This window comes from Pinus tabuliformis, chromosome 3_2 (assembly GCF_031772625.1).
Source record: "Pinus tabuliformis cultivar Carrire ecotype Pingquan chromosome 3_2, CPIR1, whole genome shotgun sequence".
In the NCBI taxonomy this organism is placed as follows: domain Eukaryota; kingdom Viridiplantae; phylum Streptophyta; class Pinopsida; order Pinales; family Pinaceae; genus Pinus; species Pinus tabuliformis.
Genome location: NC_142302.1, coordinates 483,705,005 through 483,730,150, shown reverse-complemented (window position 1 = coordinate 483,730,150; position 25,146 = coordinate 483,705,005). Strand labels below are relative to the sequence as shown.

The 25,146-nt window shown below is 36.2% G+C and overlaps 1 protein-coding gene across 1 annotated transcript; it reads right to left on the bottom strand.

Annotated features, from left to right (window-relative positions):
• Positions 1–3,401: 3,401 nt before the first annotated feature.
• LOC149181410 (multiple organellar RNA editing factor 8, chloroplastic/mitochondrial-like) lies at positions 3,402–24,506 on the bottom strand. Its single transcript, XM_089416608.1, has 4 exons — positions 23,933–24,506; positions 23,670–23,767; positions 23,470–23,562; positions 3,402–3,737 (listed from the first exon to the last, which is right to left on the bottom strand). The coding sequence occupies exons 1-4, from the start codon at positions 24,364–24,366 to the stop codon at positions 3,646–3,648; spliced, it is 717 nt and encodes a 238-aa protein (XP_089272734.1). The 5' UTR covers positions 24,367–24,506; the 3' UTR covers positions 3,402–3,645.
• Positions 24,507–25,146: the final 640 nt, after the last annotated feature.

Sequence of the window (25,146 nt, the reverse complement as noted above, 5' to 3'; positions counted from 1 at the left end):
TCTTAGAAGCCACACATGTGGATGAGGTTGGTCATTTGCATATCTATTCATGCATCGGTTTGGTTTGTCCACATATGGAGGTCGTTACAGACATTCATTGCTACTAAGAGGGCGTAGATGTGGATATACATCTATCTTACTTTTTTTAGCATAGACAATGGCCACTCCCTCAATCAAAAAAGTCACCCAACCAACTACTTGATTGTATTTTTTAATATTGTTATATCTAACTCCACTATTATACTATTTGTTAACTTGTCTATTGAAGTGACTTAGATGGGAGATCCTGTGTATTTTTTTTCCTCGATATTTTATGGCATCTTCAACAACATTGTGGATTTCAACTTAAAGAATATTACTTTTAGTGAGCAAATTGTTGAAAATATTATTTTGTAGGTATTTCTAGGAGGATGAAAGGAGCTACAGAAAAATATTATACTTTATATAGGTTTACTCCATTTGTAATTGGGATCTTTGGTGTGAGAAAAAAAACCCAACCTTTATAAAATAAAGGTGATCTTTCTTTTTGTCTAAGCTTTGCGCATTCTCCATTTGTAATTGGGATCTTTAGTGTGAGAAAAAAATGCCAAGCTTATAAAATAAAGGTGATATGTCCTTTTGTCTAAGCTTTGTGCACTTATACATATGGCTTTGTTATATGCAACCATTTGTTCTAGGCACACCATCAGAAACACTATTTTGTAGGTTGGATGGCAGCGTTGTGCACCATTTTGAATTTCCGTAGTCTTCTATACTAATAATTAAGTCTAATGATTTAGTTTCATTTCACATTCTTAACCATTACCCATCATTAAGAAATTACACAAAAGATATCAACAATATGACATTTATGAGATAGTTGGATCAATAAGAGAACCAAACAATGAACACAAAAGTTTGCCCTGGGAAAACCCAACAACCTTTACCTTAGAGAAATTCTCTAGTTCAACAAAAGACACACGTAGATCATCTAGTCATTAAAAATGTTTGGTCAAACCTGGTCCAAAACCTCCTAGTCAAGTCATATCACTGCCCAATAACTTCAATATGGTTAGTCATGGTCATGCACTAATCAATTCAATCCTACAACTTAGTTATACTACAAAAGTTTGGTCCTACAACCCAAGATTTCGATCGTGCAACTCTGGATTAACTCATAAACTTGGCCTTGCTATATCTCAAAATTTCAACCTTATTTGCCTCAAAAATGTATCCATCTTCAACAAAGCTTCATCCTTTTTCCTCATCAAAATAGTACCTCGAAAACTCATCTTTCTTTCAACAAGGATGTGCCTCACATTTTGTCTTTTCTTCTTATTTTAGGCTTTCCTTTCTCCTGATCCCATCCCCAATTTGTCCTTGGGGTTTCACACTTGTAATTAGAACTTTTACACTAAATGAGAACCCCAAAGGTAACCTAAACACAACCATGTTATCGATTAAAAGACTTATTATACAAAAACTGAGGGAACCCACCTTGTAAACATTCTATTGATCCCATCTACTTTATTTGTATCTAACAAAGAGATCAATCAAAACCAACATATTAACAAATGATCAATATACTACATAATATTGTTACTTTTCTATATATTTTGTTCTACTTGATTTATATCTAAGAGATCAATCAAAACCAACAACATATTAACAAAGGATCAACATACTACATGATATTGCTATTTTTCTATTTATTTTGTTTGATATTTCATTTTATAGCAATTTACCTCTTAATGCTTTCAAACAACTAATCAAACATCCTACAACATAATACATCATTTACCATCATGAACAAGTTAAATGATCCTCAACAAAACTCAAAATAAGCAGCTAAATCTCTTGAATTTTCTTTTTTTTCCCTCTAGATCCATTAAAACTTGAACTACTCCAATGTTAACCATATCCATAACCTTATCTTTAACATTTTCTTGTCTTTATCCCCATAATCAAATATCCTACAACATTATCCCCATAATCAAATATCCTACAACATAATACATCATTTACCATCATGAACAAGTTAAATGATCCTCAACAAAACTCAAAATAAGCAGCTAGCTCTCTTGAATTTTCTTTTTTTTCCATCTAGATCCATTAAAACTTGAACTACTCCAATGTTAACCAGATCCATAACCCTCCACCTTATTTTTAACATTTTCTTGTTTTTATCCCCGTAATTATACCTTAAGCATAAATAAAATTTCTATCACAATTCAACACATGCTTCCCATCCTTTTGATGTAGAGATTCTACTAACATTGGAAAAATCAAATTCACAATAAAAACAAATGAAAAATATAAATTATAAGTTGATTAATAAATCAATTTTGAATTGATTTATTAATCCATTCAAAACTTATGCAAATTTCTATTTCTAAATTAAAAAAACATTTTCATCAAAGTTGCATTATGATTTTACAACATCATTATACTTCATAAATAGCTCTCATTATACTTCATAAATAGCTCTCATCAAAGCGTTATCATTCTAAATAAAAAGAGAGATTCTCCAAACAGAAATACAAAATATATCATTTTATCAATATTTAAACTTTGCAACATCACTGCATTTTATAGCTCTCATCAAAGCATATCATTCACAATAAAAAGAGAGATTCTCCGAAAAGAAATATGAAATATATCAATTTATCAACATATCAATATAAGCCAACTAGAACGAGTATTGTAAATTATATGTAAAAATCCTACTGACTACCTTGTGATTCACTCGATGTTGTACATTTCACTTGATATAGTAGATTTGGTTAGACCCGCTTCATAATAATAGATATGATTTTCAAAACGAGAGAAAGTAGCTAGAAGTTTCTCACCAATCTATATGACATTCTATTGTGTAAGATTCAACTCGTCAATCAGATTAAAAAAAATAAACGACTTTCATTTGCAGAAGATAAGCCAACTCACACAAGAGCTCTGGTTAACAAGCTCTTACAGGGAGGGCCTATCTTGATATGGCTAGTTTCCTACGTAATATTACAAAGCCAAAGCCTATTGGTGACTAGCATCTTAAAGGGGCACCCATAGAAAGCCTTACCAGTGACTAGCATCTAAACGGAGCTGTCCATTCCCATAATCCACGTGGAAAACTTAGCCACTTGTCAAGGGACAAGTACCCTCAATTTTTCAGCAAATTTACCATTCATATAATTAAAATATAAACTTGCCTGTTAACACATTATGAACTAGCAAAAAAATTACTAGTTGCCAAACTTCGTCGAGGAGAAAGTTAGCACGCAAGTTTAAACCCTTACCTACCTCCAATTCAGTTAGCCAAAAAAATTAATGAAAGAACAGGGGTGTGAGACTTCATTGTAACCAATCTGCTTCCAATCGAATTTCGTCAGTAACATGAGAAAACCTCTGCGTTAATTATAACAGCTAACTATCACCACGCAAATAGAATTTTGATTATCGAATAAGAAAAATATATTAACCAAACCGTGGGTCACAGAAAGCGTGCAAACTTTCAATTTAGCCCAGATATATAAAGGCAGTACTTTCCTGTTTAAACCACTATTCACATAAATATTCGTTAGCCCAAAACAATGTCCAGAATATTATACAAGGAACCATTTAGCATGTCCTGGAGGCTGCATATTGCTATCTGCTGTGTCAAAGTTTTGTGGTCTACCATTGGACCGTCTTCACGGGACTTCTTACCCAAACTTCATGGTACTTCGTATCATATGGAACCGCTTGTCCATTAATGAAAGGTTCCCCTGAAACAGAAGCACAGGAAATCAGAACAAACCAAAAGTGGCACCAAAGACAATGGCACAAAATTCAAAGCTGAACCAACAATCCCAGAACAAAAACTCGACTTTTACAATAAAAAAGCTAACCCTAAATGACGGGGACAACGTTTTCAACCAAATCTTTAACATGCACTCTGAAAAAAGAATTTGTGATCCACATTCAACTTCAGGGGCACTTGCATTCAATAATAAAAGAAAAGCCAAACTATCTTAAAAACAGTTTTTTAAAAAGAAATTAGAAGTACCAACTAAATCATCCAAACAGTGAAACAAAAATTTCCGAACACGTTTTGAGTAAAGAATATGATTAAATATGATTTAACTCTGATTTGGAAACCCATAAATAAAATTGCAGTTAAATCAGGAGCCAAAATCCAATGACTAGACATGATTTCAACTGGCTCCTCTGCAAGAAAGAAAAATGGGTTCGAGGTGATGCAAGTTAATGTTGAGATGTTTAAAATGGCCACTCTAGTTCATTGTCTAGAGGTTATGCTTAAAGAAAATAGCAGACTGAAGTTGAAGTGCAAAACCGTTAAATTCTTGGACAACATTTGTTACATCTATATGAAATGTAGCCTAATCAAAAATATCTCACAGGCTGTAAGTACCTGGTTCTGACAACATTGAGAGTGGCAATTGGAGAACAAGGTAGATAGATTACAGATGATAGAGAAGCATGGTTCGACTTCATTAGACGTTTAGTGCTCTACACTGGTGCTACAGGTGTATGCCACTAACTGCAGAGTTCCAAAACTCCAAAGTGAGACTACTGTACAAGATCAATAAGGTGAGATAGTGATTTACCTTTGGGCACCTTAGGGGAGCTCCTGCAAAAAGCACGGAAAGAAAGGTTAGCAGGCAAAAGTCCAAAAGTCTTGGATTTGCTTGTGTTCTTTTGCTTTTGGATCTTTTGCTAGATCTCTTTCGTATGTGTTAATTATTTGGGTATGTATGTGTTCTTATCAGTGTTGTTGGAACCACACTGCAATCGGCTGATCCAACCAGTTTTGGCACCATGCTAGTCCAATTCGGTGTTTCAGACTGGTTAAGCTTTGGTTCTATACCAAATTAGCACGGTACAGCATGGCTAGGTACCACCGAAAATCAATTTAATTAAATTAAAAATAAACAAATAAATGGCAAGTAAAATACCTAACCTTAGGGCCCTACTAAAGCTATTTAAAAAAGTCACAATCCCCCACCCCTCTATTTCACTCACACAATTCATTTGAGATATTTGGAATTCTTAAGCTAAGTTTCATGAAAAGTTTTGGAGAGCTGTTTGCAAAACTGTTTCAAAGTTACTCAAGAGAATCCTTCCGAAAAATCATATTTCAAATTTTCTGTCAACGCTTTTCAAACCACTTAGTGTGGTTCATCATCAGGACTTGGATGAATGTACTGATCCAACCATATCCAACCATGTAATTATATACTGTGGATATGCAAAGCTGGTTAAAGAGCTGAGTTGAAGAGTTTTCAATGGATTTTCTTGGGCAGTTTTGAAGCTGTTTCAAGGGACTATTTTCAAAATTCTCGGGTTGTTTTTGCACAGTTTTTGGAGCTGATTGAAGGGGTCATTTTCAGAATTTCATGGGCCGTTAGGAGTTACTTTCATATGCCTTACAAATTCGTAGAAGAGTGTGTCAAAGCTGCTCTTCTTCTTCTCTTTACAATTGCTGTTTTTTCCTAATAATTAAGAACTCCTAAGGTTTTATTTTAATATTTTCGTTTGTTGGTGTAAAAATTGCCATGGCTCCTAAAGACAAGGGATCCAGCATGGGTTCATTACCATTTGGATGACAAGGGGATAAAGATATATGACTATTGTGAGAAAAAAATTAAAAGGGGGTATCCATAAGATAAAACAACAGTTAGCACATGCAGGAAGACAAGTAGAACCTCGCCTAAAAGTCTTTGTTGATCTAAAAGCAGTGATACAAGGTTATGTTGAATCCTTCCAAGGAGATAAAGCCAAGGCCAAGAAAAGTAATAAGATAAAGAGAAATCAAAATGATGATGACTATAACAATGACCTTAAAAATCAAATGCCTAGTTTTGAAGGATCCTCCAATTTTCCTATTGAACATAGAGATGGACATGTTCTTTACCCTAGTTCATTCAATTTGAAGAGGCCACATAGAAGTTCTTGACTCTCTTTGTACCCAGCACCACTTCTAGTGCTTAGCCCACCCTTGATGTCAATTGAAGAAGATGAAAGTGGCTGATTGAAAATGCATTACTAGATGGTGGTATGATGCAGACATGCCTTTCAATGATACTAATTCTGCAAATTATCAACCTAAGTTAGACATTGTAGCTTTGTGTGGTCCAAAGCTTCAAAGGCCATAATTTTCATGATATCAAGGAGTCACTTAATACAAAATGAAGTACAAAAAATAGATAAATACTTGATCAAGTTCTCGTCATGGACTCAAGAATTTCAAGCCCTAGGAGCCTTATGCCTGATTCCGAAAGTGGGAAAAAAGATAGAGATTCCTTGGGATTTCCCGGGTGTTGTGAAACTTTCGATGCCTGCTGGTTATACTAGTTCAGCAGAGGGTGTTGGACTGTTGCATGAAGTAATAAATAACAAAATAAATCAATAATAAATAATTCAACTTAACTTCGGGACGAAGTTCCTTAAAGTGGGGAAGTATGTAATGTCCCTTAATAATAAATATTAAATAATAAATAATATAATATTAAATAAATAATAAACAATAAATAAGAAAAATAGTAATAGTAAATAAATAATAAATAATAATAAAATTAATTAATTACATGCTCTAAATAAATATAAATAAGAATAAATAGAAAAATAGTAAAAATTAGTAAAGCTATCAAAAAGTAAAAACAAAAGAAATAAAACAAGAAAGCAGTAAAGTTGCATGTTGACACATGGAGTGTGCGCATGTGGTTCCCCTTCCAATGTTTGCTCTATTTAATAGATGGGGAGGAAGATGAGAGGTATTCCATCATTCCATGATTCCATCATCCACTCTCTGGGAGAATAGTGTTAGGAAACAAAGGATACCCTGGCAGTAGTACGTTAATTGAGGGCTCGGGGGTGGCCAGTTGTAGCAAGATTTTGTGCAATTGAACCTATAGTTGGGTGGAGAATCGTCCCCAAGACTTTGTTGCAGTTAGCAGAATTCAACCAGCGTTCAACTAACATTCCACAGGTAAGTTGTCTCTACTCACATTTTTTTTGGAATTTAATGTTAACTAGTTGATTATAAATCGCTTGATTAATCTAATTAATTACATGTTGTTATTTCAGGGATGTTACAAATCTATCAAGTGCCTATACATAATTGGATCCATTCACTTTGAATTTTACGTTGTCACCTTCTTCAAATTAGTGATCATGGGTGTGGTCATAGGTTTGCAATCCTCCATCGAAAACATCTTCAAGATTTGAACTACATACTTACCCTTCCCAAGGGAAAACTCCCCTAGTCTCTGCCAAACGTCCAACCCCAATATATAATACATAAAGCCTATATTCTTCATCTCGAACTCAACTACCATGTTTACTTTGTACTATGTAATCAACTTCTCTACACCTATCAAAAACAAGTCATGTACAAGCAACACCAAAATAAGCAGATCAATCAAAACAAATATATAATATAATTTATAATCTTCTTTGCTTTTGGTGAGACCCATACCCTACATATACCCATCAATCCTAGAATACCATGCCCCTAATCCCCACTTGAGTCCATATAAGGCTTTTTTAACCCTACACACGGAACTCATTCCCATTTACCTCAAATCCCTAAGCTTGCTCTATGTACACTTCTTCCTCAATGATCCCATTGAGTAAAGTTGCCTTCACATCCATTTGATGTATGCTCCATCCCATATATGAAACCAAAGACACTCCTCATAGACCACTCCCTATCTTTGGGTAAACCCTCTTGCTACAAACCTCATTTTGAACTTCTCAATATTGTCATCTGTCTACAGCACTCTTGATCTTGTATAACCTATTACTCACAACAAACTTCCCTTTCGATCTTGGCACTATGTCCCAAACATCATTCTTCACGATGGAGGTGTACTCATCCACCATGGCATCCCACCATACCTATTGGTCTACTACATCCTAAAAATTAGGAAGGCTTGAAATCTAAAATGTTGTTCATCAATGCTATATAGTATGGAAACTTCTTCAAAGGTTATCTCCTCTAAAAATGCTCCTAGAAGCCTCAATGTGCTCCTAAGCATCCCTCAATATCTTATTGAACAATTAAGGTCTCTTGACAAAAGTAGAAGGGGCTCATGTCTTCCCCCATAATGTCCAAGAAATCACTAGTAACCCTAGCTCGAGCTTGAAAGCATGTTGCTACTCATCCATCATTGGAATAGCTCACAAGACTTCCTCATTGTAAAGACTTCCTCAAACTTTACATATTGGCTCACTATTGACTTCCTCTGCTATGGAACATAAACCATGTAAGCCTTTGAAGTTTCATTGTAACCCACAAAAGGGCACTTCATGTTGGAGGTCTCCAACTTGGTCTTCTTCTCTATCAGTACATGTATATAAATTACACAACCAAAGAGGTAGAAATGACTCAACTCTAGCTTCTTACTAGTGAATGCCTCCATCAGTGTCTTGTCTTCGAAAAAACTTGTAAGGGCACTGAATCTTGATGTCGATTGTTGTGTTGCATAACTCATCCCAAAGAAACATCGCCAAGTCCTAGACATATATCATGGCTTTAACAACCACTATAACGAATCAATTGTTCTGTTATGCAACTCCATTTTGTTGTGGGTTGTACAAAACTATCAACTACCTCTTGATCCCCACCTCCTTGCAAAAACCCTCAAACTCCTTGGTCCAATCTCTTGCATTGTCCAATATGATCTTCTTCGTTGTCTAGTGTCAACTAGAACTTTGAACTTCTAAAACCTGCTAAAGGCCTCATTCTTGGTCTTTAAGAAGTAGATCAAAGTCTTGCGAGAGAAATTATCAATAAAGGAAACATACTACATTGTCCCTGTTATTGACACATATGACATCATACCATAAACATCTGAACGTACTAGGTCTAGAATCCACTTAGACCTATGCTCATTCCCTGGGAAAGCTACCTTGGCATGCTTGTTGTAGAAATTAATGTGTAGATTCAAAATTACTCATGAAATTTACTAATTCACCAGACTTGAAGCTACTCTACTCAGCTGTGGAAGTTAATTCACCATCTAAAACAAGAATCGTTGACATGCAAAAGGAAACATCACACATACATAGAGATTTATCTAGGGGAAAGAAACTACTCAAAACCCCTTACTATCTGTATTGCATTAATCAGAGAATAGAGAAGAAATACAATGTTTTCTCAAGCCTGAGCACATCCTACACTAGTATAGTCTATCTCTTTGCCTAACTAACTGAACCTGGCCCGACATCCCAAGATCCTATCTCCTTGTGTTGTTCCCTTGGGAAATTGTCCATATTATTTAGGAATTTGGCACCAAGGAATTGCGCAATTACCATAGGGAAATCCTCTAACTGGATGCACCACATGTACAACTTGGATTAGTTTACAACTGATAGTACACTGCCCTTGAACTCCAATCTCAACTGGGTAACTCAAATTCTCTACATGCAACAATTATTTTGGGTTGATTGATCAGTTAACTGGATGATCACTCAGTGTGGAAAAAGTTACACACCCACAACTTGACCTCCACTAGTTCTTTTGACAGTGAGAACTAGTTAAACTAACAATAACTCAAATTAACTTAAATAGATTGCTACAAATTAGCAATCAATCATGTAGAACTGAACTCAAGTGTCTCCAACTCAAATTTACTGAGTTAACTGAGTGACAAGAGCCATGTCACCTCAGTTAACTACCTCCAAGTATTATGTTGAAATTGAAATTCGAATTTTAATCTAATTTGACCAAAGCAAAGTCAAAATTAGAAACTAGATTTTCTTGTTGCATTTTCAACCCTTGTCAAGCGTGCACCCTCTACATTCACCATGTTGCTCAGTATTGAACTCTCGAAGACTCACTCAAAATAGGCAACACCCAATGATGCAGGTGCCCTTTCTTCTTATGCCACAACTCACACAAGTTGTCGCATTTATGTACCAAACGCTCAAATAGGCTCACCCTCCAACCGACACAAATTAGCTTCTCTAACCCCTCTTACCTGAGTTGTATCTATGCTAGAATCCTTTGGCCTACTGAGGACTTGCCAATTCTTTAACTCCATTGCAAATCCCTTATCCTCCATGAGTTAAACTAAACATAAATTCTTCCTAAGACATGGAACAAACAAGACATCGTTAAAATCTAAAGAAGTACCTGACTAAAGTCGAAAGGGGTACCAACTCCTCTTATTGGGCATTAGAACCACCAAGCTCACCCTATACTCCTGAATCTTGTTTCTTCGAACTAGAAAACAACAATTGGGTCGATGCCATACGTCAAAATTCCCAATTTTCCACATACAACACATCCCTTGAAATCACACTGGTAGAAAGGCAAGAAATAATCAAGAAATCCTTCTTGAAGTTGGCAGCACACTCATTCATTTGATTTTCTGCAAAGACTACTACCTAGTACCTACTTATGCTTTGTTTCCCTTTATCCTCCTTATTCAAACACTGTGATGCATAATGACTATGTTTATGACAATTGAAGTACTTGATTTTACTCCAATCCTTTTTCCCTAGCTATGATGTTGACTCCTCACTCTTTCCCTTACCCTTACTAGGTCCTTTACCTCTACCCACATCTGACTAACCAAGTAGAGCTAGTTCTTATCACTACCATTATCACGGGCCTTTGACTCCATTCGAGTCTCTCCTCTTGAATACAATCATCTCAAAGTCTTTCAAAGTCAAGAAGGTTTCGCGAGCGCAAATCCCTTTGACAAATGGTTCCCAAAAGCTGGGAAAACATTTAGTGTCATGTTCACTAGCTCGGCACTTGCAACCTTCTTCCCAACCACTGCAAGTTGATCATGAATCTATGTGATTTTCGTAAGGTAACCAATGATTGTGTCTAATTTGGTCATCTCTACATATTTGGCTTTATTTTGCAATATCATACTAACCAAGACATCCAACATCTCCTTCATCTTATTATCCTTAAATACACGAGGGACCAAATGGCCCTTTATAAAATCCAAGATCATTCACTTAGACTTCATTTCCATTTTGTTGTGAGCTACCAAGTCCTTTGGATCCATAAACAGAATCATGATGTTCTTGACAAAATCCTAGAGATCATTTTCAAGGAACCATCCAATTTGTCCTTAAACTAGAGGCTCATTTCTACCATCTTTGAGATCTTTTGCACCAACACACAAATCAGATATAACTTTGAAATTCTCTAACCACTAGTCCCCTGTAATATTTTACTGCCATGAAATCCTGAGAATCTAAATCAATCAAACTATGATGCCATGTGAGAATTTCAAGAACTAGGCGACTAATGTCTTTATGATATCAATCAAAGAAGTAGAATGTTGAATTAACCTTCAAACCATAGCATCAATCACACAATAGCTAAACATTAAACAAATGCATAAAAATTAATTCACACACATGCAGGTAGTTACTGCCCAAAAAAATAGAGCAACAAGATTATCAAAATCACATTAAACGTGAGCTTCTACAAGTTGTTTGAAAGAAGCTCCACACACTACCCAAAAAAACAAAGCTACATGATTATCAAAGTCACCTTGAATTTGAGCTTTTACAACTTGTTTGAAAGGTACAACTGCTGAAAAATAGCAACATCAATTCTCTATTGCACGCCATTGTTGTACCGGTTGCATGACTGTTGTACAACATTGTTGTACAAATTTCATACTACTACACGGATTCATACAATAATGTTCATACAATTGCATGGATGACGGATTCATACAATAATGTTCATACAATTGCATGGATGACGGATTCATACAATAATGTTCATACAATTGTATGGATGTCTATATGAGACTGCATGCTACTAGAAAAACCTCTTTCCTCATTGTGCACTCTCTCCCTCTCTATCGCTCAATTTGCTCAACTACTCAAGTGTGCATTAGAAGCCTCTACCTACTTTTAGCCAAGAATCTATTTTTAATATAGTCATGAAGGAAATAAAATTTTAGACTTGTTTGCTATAAATCAGACTAACTTTTTTAATTTAATTGACTTACAAAATAGATACTTTTTCCAAAACTAAAGCTACTTTTCGAAAATATCTCAAACTACTTCCTGCATGTTCACATTGAAATTTGAATATGTGAGGAAGTTCTTGTCCGTGCTATAACTCTCAACATGACTAAAATAGGATGCACAATCATTTTGATGGATGAACTTAGAGAAGATCTCACACTCACCTTGAATTTGAGCTTTCTACAAGTTGTTTGAGAGGTACAATTACTGAAAAATAGCAACATCAATTCCCTATTGTACGCCATTGTTGTACGGGTTGCATGACTGTTGTACAACATTGTTGTACAAATTTCATATTACTACACGGATTCATAAAATAATGTTCATACAATTGTATGGATGTCTATATGAGACTACATGCTACTGGAAAAACCTCTTTCCTCATTGTGCACTCTCTCCCTCTCTATCGCTCAATTTGCTCAACTACTCAAGTGTGCATTAGAAGCCTCTACCTACTTTTAGCCAAGAATCTATCTTTAATATAGTCATGAAGGAAATAAAATTTTAGATTTGATTGTTATATATAAGACTAACTTTTTTAATTTAAGTGAATTACAAAATAGATACTTTTTCCAAAACTAGAACCACTTTTCGAAAATATCTCAAACTACTTCCCACATGTTCACATTGAAATTTGAATACGTGAGGAAGTTCTTGTCCTCGCTATAACTCTCAACATGACTAAAATAGGATGCACAATAATTTTGATGGATGAACTTAGATAAGATCTCACACCATTATCAATTTCCTAGTTGCTTGCCCAAAAGCAATCATGTTTCTTAAATTTGTGGATGCATCTAATCAAGTGAATGATGCACAATTATAATTTCATATTTTGGATTAAGTAGTTGTGGGGGTGGGGTGGGGAATGTTGTATAGGTCATCAGAGGCAACGCATCCAATTGTGTTGCAAAAAAAAGATGTTGGTGGAAAAACACCCAACCATTTCTTGGACTCCATGTGAAGCCCATTGTTCGGACCTCATGCTTGATGGTATCAAAAAATTGAGAGGATGAAGTGTGTGAACCAAGCAAAATCCATAACTAAGTATATCTACAAACACACATGGGTTTTGAACCTTATAAGGAAAAACACCAAGGGTAGAGAACTTATCCGAACATCTATTACACAAGTTGTAACAAACTTTCTTTTGTCACAATCCATGGTTCCAAAAAAGGCCAACTTGATGTTCTCTTGTAATGAGTGGAATGAATCTGAGTGAAAAGAAAAGAAAGGAAAGAGGCAATTGACAAAGCGTGAAAAGAAAAAGGAAAAAGACAGCATTATTCAATTAACCTCTTATGAAAGTGTTGCAAATGGTGGATGATGATAAACCCACAATGAGTTTTATTTATGAGGCCATGGATCAAGCCAAAGAAACAATAAAGTCAACATAAGCTTATAGAAGACAGAAGTATCTTCCTCTACGGAAAATCACTAATGATAGATGGAACAACTCTGTAGATCTTTACATGTAGCTAGCAATTACATACACCCAAGGTATGTAATTTCAAAGATCTTAAGTTCTAGTATTCATTACACAAGCTTACCCAAAGAATCAAATTCAATTAATGAATATTTTTTATCTTCTAAACCTTGAAGGTACCATTATTTAACTAAAAATATATTAAAGAAAATGGGGAGGTAAAAAAATGGATTACACAGATACATTGAGTGCATGATCCCTAATCCAAAGATAACAAATAAGACACATAGTAAGCTCTTACATTCGTGAGAGTATCACTACCTTTGGCATGTTTATGGCTATAAAAAGTAGATTAAAGAATCCACAAGTAAGAAATGGCAAAGTCAAAACATATTATTATTTGCAGAAGTTGAGTCAAAGTTTCAAAGTCATTTGCTAAAACTTATTTTTGTTTTTCCTCCAACTCTTACTGCAACCTATTGGTGAGAACAGTTACATGGCCAATGCCCTGATTTGCAAAAGTTTGCAGTTTCAATATTGAGCCAAACATGCAAGGCTTCTGGGTGTGAATGCAACTGGAGCATTTTTTAGCCTATACACACCAAGAAGAAAAAGAGATTGGAAAAAAATGGTTGAATGGTATGCTTTTTGTTTAGTACAACCTTTAGTTGAAGCGCAATCAATTGTTGAACAACAACCTTGTATCAGGCAACATAGCCTTAGAAGACTTTGATGCCTCATTAGTGTGGGTTGTGGAGAGCCATGCACCAACATTTGACAATGAAAACCCTTCTTGGATGGACTAGGACCCACTTCCACAACCAAAGGATCAGGTACCACTATCTTCAAGGCCAAGGGAAGCAAGCCAAAATCCCATTATAGAGTCTAATCAATAATTCTACCTAGTACCATATAATCCGATTGTAGAGTCTAGAGTCTTGACTAGTTACTCATTACTACTTTGCTTATTTTTGGACTCTAGAGGCCATGCAGAGCCTCTTTGTTGATGCATTTTGGTTTAGACATGTATTTCACTCAAAGCTATTTTGATTACATGCATTGTTACATGCTATATAAATGAGGAAAATTTCATAGTGTATAATGGTTCATATTCATATGGATGCATATAAATATATGTCTTTCTTCAAAATTTGAATATTTTATGTACTTTTTGATCGACAAATTTTATATACCAAAATTTTTACATTTTTTTCTAGTTCCAATCTCATTCACATTTTTTGGATAAATCGATCTCATTCTAATAACATTCGTTCTTATTCAAATAAATGGTAGGTGACAATTGATAGTTCTCTTTGTTTATGCCCTTTTCTTCTTATATAACCTTTCGGTATTCTTGATTTGAATTGTAATCATTTACTATAACGTTTAAAAAATATTTCCTCATAGTAAATTCGGGCTTTTTGTGTTCTTTTCATCATAGTTAAAAAGTTATCTTGCCATCAAAATCAACTAGAAGCATATTACAAGAACTCGAAATTTCAATTCGAGTTAAAAAGCACACAAAACATCCAAATAATTTGGACAAAAAGTTGCAATGAATAACTAACACTTACAATAAGCACACATTTTTTTATGAGAAATTGTCAACAATGTATTTTATGGTTTTAAGTAAAGTTGGTGATAATCACCCAAACAAGGTTGAAATCCTATAAGAAGTGGTTCATATTTTATGTGCCATACTGCCTATTCAAGCCAATTGATTCAAGAGGTTGGTACTAGATGCAAGTCAAAAGCAGCATTGATGGAATAGGTACTTCCCACCCACAACCTCCCCACTAAAGAGATCTTCCTTGATATTGTACACAAGAATGAATTGATTATAATATTCTCATATTGCAGAAGGTTGTGCTTTTTGCATTGTGATAAAAGAAAGAATCTTGTCCAAACAAGAACTTTGATGAGAACTTATTTGTTAGTGAATCACAAAATAAGATCATGTCATGCAACTATATTGTCTGTTGGAATAGGATTTAGTTTGGTGGCACTACTATGGTCTCACTAAGACAAGGATAGAGCCCCATGACTCATTGTTCTTCATTGATGGAAATATATACTTCCCACCCACAAATTCATCACTAAATAGATCTTCCTTGATATTGTATGCAAGCTTGAAATCGATTATAATATTCTCATATTAGGGAAAAGTGTGTTTTTTGCATCATCGTGATAAAAGAAAGCAGCTTGTCGAAAAAAGAACTTTGATGAAAACATATTCGTTAGTGAATCGCAAAATAAGATCAACATATCATGCAAATATATTGTTTATTAGAACTAGGCCTGGTCTAGTGGCACTATTGGGGTTCACTGGGACAGGGATAGAGCCCCGCGACTTCATTAATCTGGAATCATCTATCTTCAGTGGCTACTCGGTACTCTAATTCAAAAGCACCATTAAAAGGAAGTAATATATTGAGTAGAGGCTTAGCTCTAAAGTGGATATGGTTTAAGGATGAAAGCATCAAGACAAAGAGCCCCCTACATATAGGGCCAAGCATCTTTGGTCAAGGTACCTAAAGAATCAGCCAATTGTTTGTATCCCATCAAAAAGATAATGGAATCATCCTTGGATCTCGTAATAAAATTGGCAACAAAAGATTATATGCTCCTCAATCTCTATCTCATGGAGATGGCACAGCTGACTGATCCTATCCAAGCAGTTGATTTTGTTGTCAGTCTTGAATCGTAATCTATGAGACCCAACTCTGAATTGGCCCAAGGATATCTGAAGAGCTCAGAGGAGTGCGCATCCAATGGAAATATGTACAAGGGGGTTGAATAATACATCCATATCTCAAAACCATTAAGTGTCCACCATAAAATGCCATCTTTGGACATAACCTACCTTGAGGGTTGATCCAAATGACCCTCACAAACTGCCTATAGATGTCCTCTTTGATGACCATGTTTAGCTTTTATCAAGTAGGTAGGAGGTGACCAAGTGCATCCAAGGAATATTTGAAAAGGTGGAGGCAATCCATCACAATGCCAACATATGCTAAGAGATGTGAGACACCAACATACTAGAATCGAGAATGGACTAGAGAACTCACAGATACAATGACTTCTGATGAAAAGTAAGCCAAGTAAGGGTATTGATCCCGCCCCTTTGTTATATTACCAAAACTCTAAATCCAGTGCAAGAGTGAGATGAGGCCAAAGATTTTTTCAATCCAAAAGGAATAAGCTCCAAACTCTACAAGGATGATGGGCTAGAGGTCTAACTGCTTGCACCTAATGATGCAACAAATGAGCGTGATCTCTACTCCCTATTGAAGACCAATCTAACTCTAGTAACCCAAGAACCCATATGTCTTGGAAGTGATTCCAAAAACAGTCTCTTAAGCAAGCAAATGGAACCATATCCTTTGATGACTTGAGGCTAGAGTGCATTAGAATGAAAAGAGGGCTTGTGAAGAGTACCCCCAAGTAGGTGGACATACAAGTGATATGTCTTGGAAGTGATTCCAAAAACAATCTCTTAAGCAAGCAAAGGGAACCATATCCTTTGATGACTTGAAAGTTGAGGCTAGAGTGCATTAGAATGAAAGGAGGGCTTGTGAAGAGTACCCCCAAGTAGGTGGACATGATCTCAATCTCCTCTCTAAAAAAGAAATGGTTTTACCCAAGTTGATTGTCAACTATCAAAGGTCACAAAAGAGGACCAAGGCATCCCACTCTCTCTGCAACCCCCTGAAGAATGAGACTAGAAGGATCACATCATCAATGAAATGTAGGAAAGATATCAAAACACAATGGAGTAGGCATCCATCTCCCTCCTAAATGTCATGCAAAAATAACTCTACCTTGTCAATGTAGATATCAAACAATGTGGGGGATAGGGGACAACCTTATTTGACCCCAATGGTACTCATGATAAAAGCTGATAATCTATTTGTTGTGCGAAGACAACCAAGAACTAACTCGCAAAGGCTCGTAAAGGCGCATGATAGTTGTCAACAAGGTACCAAAGATACAAATATCTCTGAGTCTTTAGAACAAAGCCTTGCAAAGAACAGAGTCAAAAGCTTTCTGAAAGCCCACAAATCAGTAATAAACTTTTGAAGAGTGAGGTTGTGCCTCCTCAATAATGGGATGGAGTGTAAGGATGTGATCAATGATTTGGTACTCATGTTGTTATTCAGCCTGTCCTCTCGTGAGTTTCTCCCTCTCAAGGTCCCCTGAAGGCATAAAGTCGAGGGTCGTAGCATAAAGTTTATAGAATGTATCACCTACCATGATTTTCTTGTAGTTGTTGGGATCCATACTAGAACCCAATTTTTGAATTGGGTGGATAATGTGAAGTGACCAAGATTGTGATAAACCCTCACAGACTACGTATGGTTGAACAAGTCGAATAAGTGGTTGCCCATAGCATGAAGACCTTATTTGAAGACCAAGCATTGTCAATTGGGTTGATCTCAAGTGACTAGGAGGAACAATTATTATCCTCACCTAAGTTCAATTCTCGCAAGTGACATGTTGAGCTCATATGTAGTATATTGTTGTAGCTTTTGAATGGCCTTGAGCCCTGAAGAATATCTTAACCTTTCCTATATGCTAGAGGGTGGGATGCTTAGTTACATGAAAAAAACTAAGTAGCATACACAAGAATAATGATCTGGCCTACAAGAGCATGAATGAATGAAATGCCTTTAATATCAACAAAGACATTCATGTATAAGGGAAAAATAAGGAAGGAAAATAGTACGACCTTGCAAAAATACTTCCATCCAATAATTCAAAGTGATTTTGATGTTGAACCACTAATATAATTCTGAAAAAAAACACCAAGTTTAAAGATGAAAATAACTTTGAGAATTTTGAGACATCAATATATGAGGTGATTATGTGAGAGTACTCGTAATGTTTCGCACAACTTGTGTGCATATGTTCATGGTTAAAATATAATAGGCAATAATAGGAATTTCTACCAAGCTATAACTAATGAAAAAAATGGCAACACTAACAAAAACAAAACAAAACAATTTTCTAAATAAGTAATCATGGCTTACACAAAAGTAAGGTGTGTCAATAAAGGTACATGTGTGTTGAGCTCAACTCTCTAGGCACTCATTAAAGCATCAACTATTGTACAAAGAACTTGATCACAAATTCATTGAGCAATGTGGACTACAAAATAGACCATTAAGAAATATCACTTACTCAAGCATATCAAGTTAGGAAACATTACGGAGTGATTTACATGAAGAATAAAATGAGAGACAAAACTCACATATTTCTAGTTTCATGGAACATATAGAATTACAAATTAGTTCAATTATTTTTGGAAAGTTTTTGCAAATCATTTTTGGAATGATTTTGCAAATGGCATGTCAAGTGACAGCATTGAATGTAGTGGTTCATTGGAATGTGGTCTAGTGGTTGAGATCAGTGTTGTTAAAATCGCGATAAAATCGCGATTTTTTCACCTTAGCGCATAAATCGCGCGTTTTATCCCAAAAAATCAGCGGATTTTTTTATAAAAAAGCGCGATTTTTTGAAAAAAGCGCGATTTTTATGGAAAAAATCGCGATCGGGGCGCGGGGCAGCGGTTATAATAACCAGAATGCGATTTTTTTTTATGTCATTTTTGACTTGGGCGCGCGTTGGAGGAGGAGAAGTGTTGGGAGAGAGGAGTTGAAGGGTTTGGAAGCAAATCCAAGTGCTTGTTGGAGAATTTCAAGAGGAGATCACAAATTTCTCCATAAAAACGGTATGTAGATTATTTTTTTTTTGTTTTCCTTGTTTAAAAACTTTGTTTTTCATTGTTTTTGGTTGGCAAATTTCATATGGGCAGTGGGCACCATTTTCCTTTTGTTTTTAAAGAATTTATTGTATTTTTTCATTGATTTGGGATGGGTAACTTGGTATGAGTATGGGAACCAATTTTATTTTATTTTTCATTTTTTTTAAACATTGTTTATGTTTTTTCATTGTTTTTTGGCATTGCCATTTGGTTGGGTAACTTGGGTTTGGAACTTTGGAATTTGGAAATTTGTATTTTGTAATTTTGTAAATGCTAAATTGTAATTTGTATTATGTAATCCTAAATTCCTATTTCCTAATCCTTATTTTTCCATAGGTTTGCAAATTCAAAATTCAAAAACAAACATGCCAATGAAATTGGATCCTTTCTGGGAATATGGTGAACCTAAAGCTCCGAATGATAGACAAAACTTGAATTGCAAGTTGTGTGGAAAGGAGATAAGCGGGGGGGTGTACAGGTTGAAGTTCCACCTTGCACAAATCCCTGGACGTGATGTGGGGCCCTGTAGAAATACAAATCCTGAACTTATCCAAAGAGCCATGAGAGCATTGGGAGAATTAGAGCACACTAGAGAGGCCAAAGAAGAACTCAAAAGGCAACTAAGAAGGTCAGCTGAAGGAAGTGGACCAAGTGGCACTGGTTCTACTGCAGCGTCAGTCAATCCGGTAGCTGCATCATCATTTTTTGTTCCTCAAACCACACCTGGTTCACAACCAACTATCGGTTCAATGCTAAAAAGAACTGAAAAAGAACAAGCTGATAGGTTGATGGCAAAATTTCTCCTCTGGAGTGATATTCCTTTCAGCATTGTAAGGAATAATCCATTTTTCCAACCTGCTGTTGATGCTATTGCCAGTGTTGGCCCGGGGTACAAAATCCCTTCTTATCATGATTTCAGAGGCCGGATTCTTCAAGAGGAAAAGCGTGACTGCACCCAAAGATTGGAGGATTTTAGGGCATCATGGGCACCAACAGGATGCACTGTTATGTCAGATGGTTGGACTAACCAAAAGGGGAGAACCCTTATAAACTTCTTGGTTAGTTGTCCGCAGGGGACTATGTTTATCAAATCTATTGATGCAACTCATCAAATCAAAGATGCAAGAACTTTATGTGATTTGCTGGATGTGTTTATTTTGGAGGTGGGTGCAGAAAATGTTGTCCAAGTCATAACGGACAATGCTGCAAATTATGTTGCTGCTGGTAGAATGCTTATGGACAGGCATCCTACTTTATTTTGGACACCTTGTGCTGCCCATTGTATTGATTTGATGTTAAAGGACATAGGGAAAATTCCCTTTGTCAAAGATATTGTTGACTCATCAAAAAGCATCACAAAATTTATTTACAATCATACATCTGTGCTTAGCTTGATGAGAAGATGCACCAACAACAAAGAGTTGGTGCGCCCCGCCATTACACGGTTTGCGACGAGTTTCATATCTCTTCAATCCCTTTTGAATTCTATGTGGGATTTGAAGAGAATGTTTCTTTCAGAGGAGTGGCGTGCTTCGTCAATGAGCCGCAAACCAGAAGGAGAGGCGGTATGCAGACTAGTTTCATACCAGGAAGACTTCTGGGCGGGAGTGCAGGAGGTGTGCGCCGTTACTGAACCTTTGGTAAAGGTTCTTCAGTTGGTTGATGGTGAGAAGCCCGCAATGGGCTATTTGTATGAAGCCATGGACAGGGCCAAAGAAGCCATTCGGTCCTACTATGATGATAAGGGAGATGATGGGTTTCAGAAACAACTCCTTCTATGGGAAGTGATTGATGAGCGATGGAACAACACACTCCATCGTCCCATTCATGCTGCTGGGCTTTTCCTGAACCCTGCATTTTCTTATGCATGTGGGTTTGATTTTGATGCTGAGGTCGTGGAAGGATTATTAACCTGTGTCCAGAAGATGGTGAGAACTCCAGAACAACGTATAGAGATCTCTAGACAAATTGAGACATATAAGATGTCAGGTGGCACATTTGGCTTTGAGATGGCTGTCACTGATAGGACGATTAAAATGCCAGGTATTTTTTAGTTTGTACTTTGTAACTTTGTTTCAAATTTCATTGTCTCTTCAAATTCCATTTTTTTCTTATGTTTATTTAAAATTTTATTTGTAATTTTGTTGTAGACGCATGGTGGAAGATGTATGGTGGCAGAGTACCCCTTTTGCAAAAGCTTGCCGTACGCATCCTCAGCCAAACATGCAGCTCCTCAGGATGTGAGCGCAATTGGAGTGTATTTGAAAAAATACACAACAAGAAGCGCAATAGATTAACACTTAAACATTTAAAATATTGCAAATTTCCAAATAAATTTTTGAATTCATTAAAGTTTTAAACAATATTTTTTTTATAATATTAATTATTAATTATTATTTCATGAACTTTGTACAGGTTGGAGTCCCATAGACTTAATGACATGGTCTATGTCTACTACAATCTTCGATTGTGGGTGAGGCAACTAGAGAGGACACCTGATATGGAAGCCATCTCATTGGATGGGATTGACACCACTGCTGAATGGAGGGTTGAGACCGAGAGGCCTCTCATGGATCCCACTGATGATTGGTTAGTGCAGGATGAGGGGGAGGAGGAGGAGCAAGAGCAAGAGCAGGAGGAGGAGCAGGAGGAGGAGGTGACACCGCCTACCCGGGCTACCACTACCACCAGTAGAGGACGTGGTCTCCGTCTACCTCAGCCTCCTGTAGCTGCTGCTACTAGTTCTTCAGCTTCTAGAGCACGTCAGACTCCACTGCCATTTCCACCAGCACAGGCACCAGCTTCTACATCTAGAGGGAAAGAGAAAGTTGTGCCATTTTCTCGCAAGAGGGGCAGAGGAAATCAATAGGATTAGACTTTCATTTTATTGTATATGACATTATGACATGATGAGATACATTATCATATTTTTTGTTGATATTTTGAGGCTGAGTTGGGACTCAGGACTTACTATTCAGGACATGATTCAATGTTATGTGTGATTTTAGCGCTAGAAATGATATTAAACAACTTATATATTAGTTTTTTTATCATATTTATGTGTCAATGTATTTTTTATGTTGTAGATGGTTTAGATATTAAAAAAATTGAAAAAAAATGAATATTTTTGTGCCAAACGCTTTTTTCCCGCTTTTTTCCCGCTTTTGCCGATTTTTTCCGCTTTATTCCCGGCGCCGATTTAATCCCGATCGCGCTTTTAACAACATTGGTTGAGATAGAAAATTCCCTTATACCTCACTAGAATTAAAGCTTTGATTATGTGTACAAATTAGCCAAGATTAATTCAATTGGGTTTATCTCAGATAGTTGGGATTTATTGCTACAATGCAGAGTTGAACATGGAAATGATATAACTAACAATGAATGTGCTCAACTAGAGTGGAGGTGTAAGAAAGGAAATGATCATATCTTCGCAAGAATTGATTAGGAGATAACAAGGAGACTTGAAGTTGAAGAATTAACAATGTGTTGAATGGTCTAGTCAAACAACGACTTCATAGTTTAACTTTAGGTCATAATAGCTAAGGGGAAGTGAAGTGAATTTGACAGCCCCACATTAAAGTGAGCTTTATCAACCCATGGAATTGGAATTCACTGCACCTCGTACATAAAAAAAAATGTTTGATCTGGCCCCAAAAAAATTGTAGGAACAAAAAAAAGCCTCCATATACTTCCAAAAGGTAGATATGTTAAAAAGAAAACATCGAAGATATCTCCACGATACAGAGAAATTTCCAAAGTGATTACAGATTTTGCAAACCAAATATCAACTGGGACTAAAATCTCTAAACTAACTGAGATTTTATAGAGAAACATATGTATAACAAACCAACTGCCGATGCAGAATTTTCGAGGAAAAGAGTACTTTCCCCATAGCCTAAACTTAAGATCAACTTATTGACACTCACACGTCAATAGATAGTGTACTTTCACCATAGCCTAAACTTAAGATCAAATTGTTCGCACTCACACGTGAATAGATATTTCCTTTAAATTCTTTGTATCGTTGATCATGCCAGCATATTTCGCATTCTTGGGAAAATGGCTCCCATATCACAAGAGTGGCAGTTCCATAAAGATTATTTTTAAAAAGTATACTTGCTGGTAAATAAATCAGGAACATGTCTCTATGCATCTTGACAAGTAGCATGCATGTTTCAACCTAAGGAAATCAATGGGCTGCCAAATGAATTACATCCCACTACCTGAAAAACAACTCAAAGACTCCGCTGGAACTACAAAACAAAATATAAAAAAGATAAATCACCCTTACCTCCATAGTCCTTAGTTTGGGGGTCCAAGTAAGAATCAGGGAGCACCCAGAGTATATTATGCAGGCCTGGAAATTTACGGGAAAACCTTACGCCTGCAAATTTACAGGAAAACCTTAGTAAAACCCCAGGTACCATTATCAGAAAAGAAATTATGATAGGCCTACAAAATTCATAGAGATGATTGAGAACTACTACATACTCTCAATCTTGTCAGCCAGCTCTTCCGATCCGAGGAAGCCAAATGCAAAGTAGTGTTTTGTAGATACAGAATAAATCTTCATCCTGGCTTCCTCCTCGCTACAAATATCAAGAGAAAACCAAAACCATTTCATTAATCAAAACCCTCAAATACAAAAACCTGAGCCAACTAACGTCTCAACAAGAAAAATCAAACAGGTGTAAAAGAACAAAAAAAAGAAATCCAAAAAACACACAGGAATGAAATCGAACCCCTCCCCTCACCTTCCTACAACCTGAGCGAGAGTCTTTATATAGCTATCAATAATTTCATCCCTGGTGCCCTCAGGGGGCACCTTCATGACAATGAGCCAATGCTCGTAATCGCAGCCTGGTGGCGAACTATTCCATATTGGGCGCCAATTGCTCCACTTGCGAGAACGCCACGAATTAGTGGGTATAGCAGAAAAATATTTCAGAGGAACTCGAACAGGAGCTTGCGGGATAGAAACCGCTCCAAGAAATGGCGTGCCGCAGAACTCGATGAGGGATGTTTCTCTGCCATGGAATGCAGTCTGAGGCAACCTAGCCCTTGTTGTAAAGGGCGCCGCTTTGCTGCTAGCAGAAGGACTGAGCTTGCTCGAAATGAGACGAAGAGTCCTACCCGCATTCATCATCTTTCCGGTAAACTGTCTGAGAAGCAAAAGATTACCATGCATGAACAATATGGCAGAGACAATCACAGAACCTGAGAAATCAAAACAAAACCCTACGTTTCTAGGGTAATGGTTTATAAAATGACAATAGGTACAGGCTGTTAACTAGATACACCATGTCCTGCCCAACAAGAGGCTCCTTAAATTTAGTGTAAGTTTAAAGTGTAAGTTCATTTTCTTTATTTAAATTTATTTTTTTAATAAAAATATTGTTGGTTGTGATAAGGTTGTTAGTGTAAACACCATTTGAAGAAGGTTTCGGTGGGTTTTTTTTATTTTTATTATGTTGAGAGGTGTTATATAGTTCTTTCCTTACTTGTGATAAGGTTATTGGTTTAAGGTTTCGGTGGGTGTGAGTGGTATTTGTTTGTTATGATAAGGTTATTAGTTTTTGTGATATTTGCTTGTTTTGATAAGGTTATTAGTTTTTGTTTCGTCGGGAAGATAGTATTCGTTTTTTGATAAGTGTGTTTATTTTTTATTATTTTGTTGAATTTTTGCAATTTTAATTGAGGTTTTGGAAAAATGTTTAATATTCGTAATTTTTTGTAAATTCAAAAATAATGTTTTAATTGAAATTTTATTTTTAATTTTCTATTAGTTGAGTAAACTTTGATGTGACATAATTCCCCTAGCGAAGAGCGATTTATTTTCGGTATTTGTCAGTGTTTGACAAGTCATTTTCAAATAAAAAAAGGTTAATTTTGTGAGTGGTCATTTTGTTGGTGAGTGCTTTGACACTGACATTGACACAATGCTCTGAGTAGGTCCTTAACGTAGGCG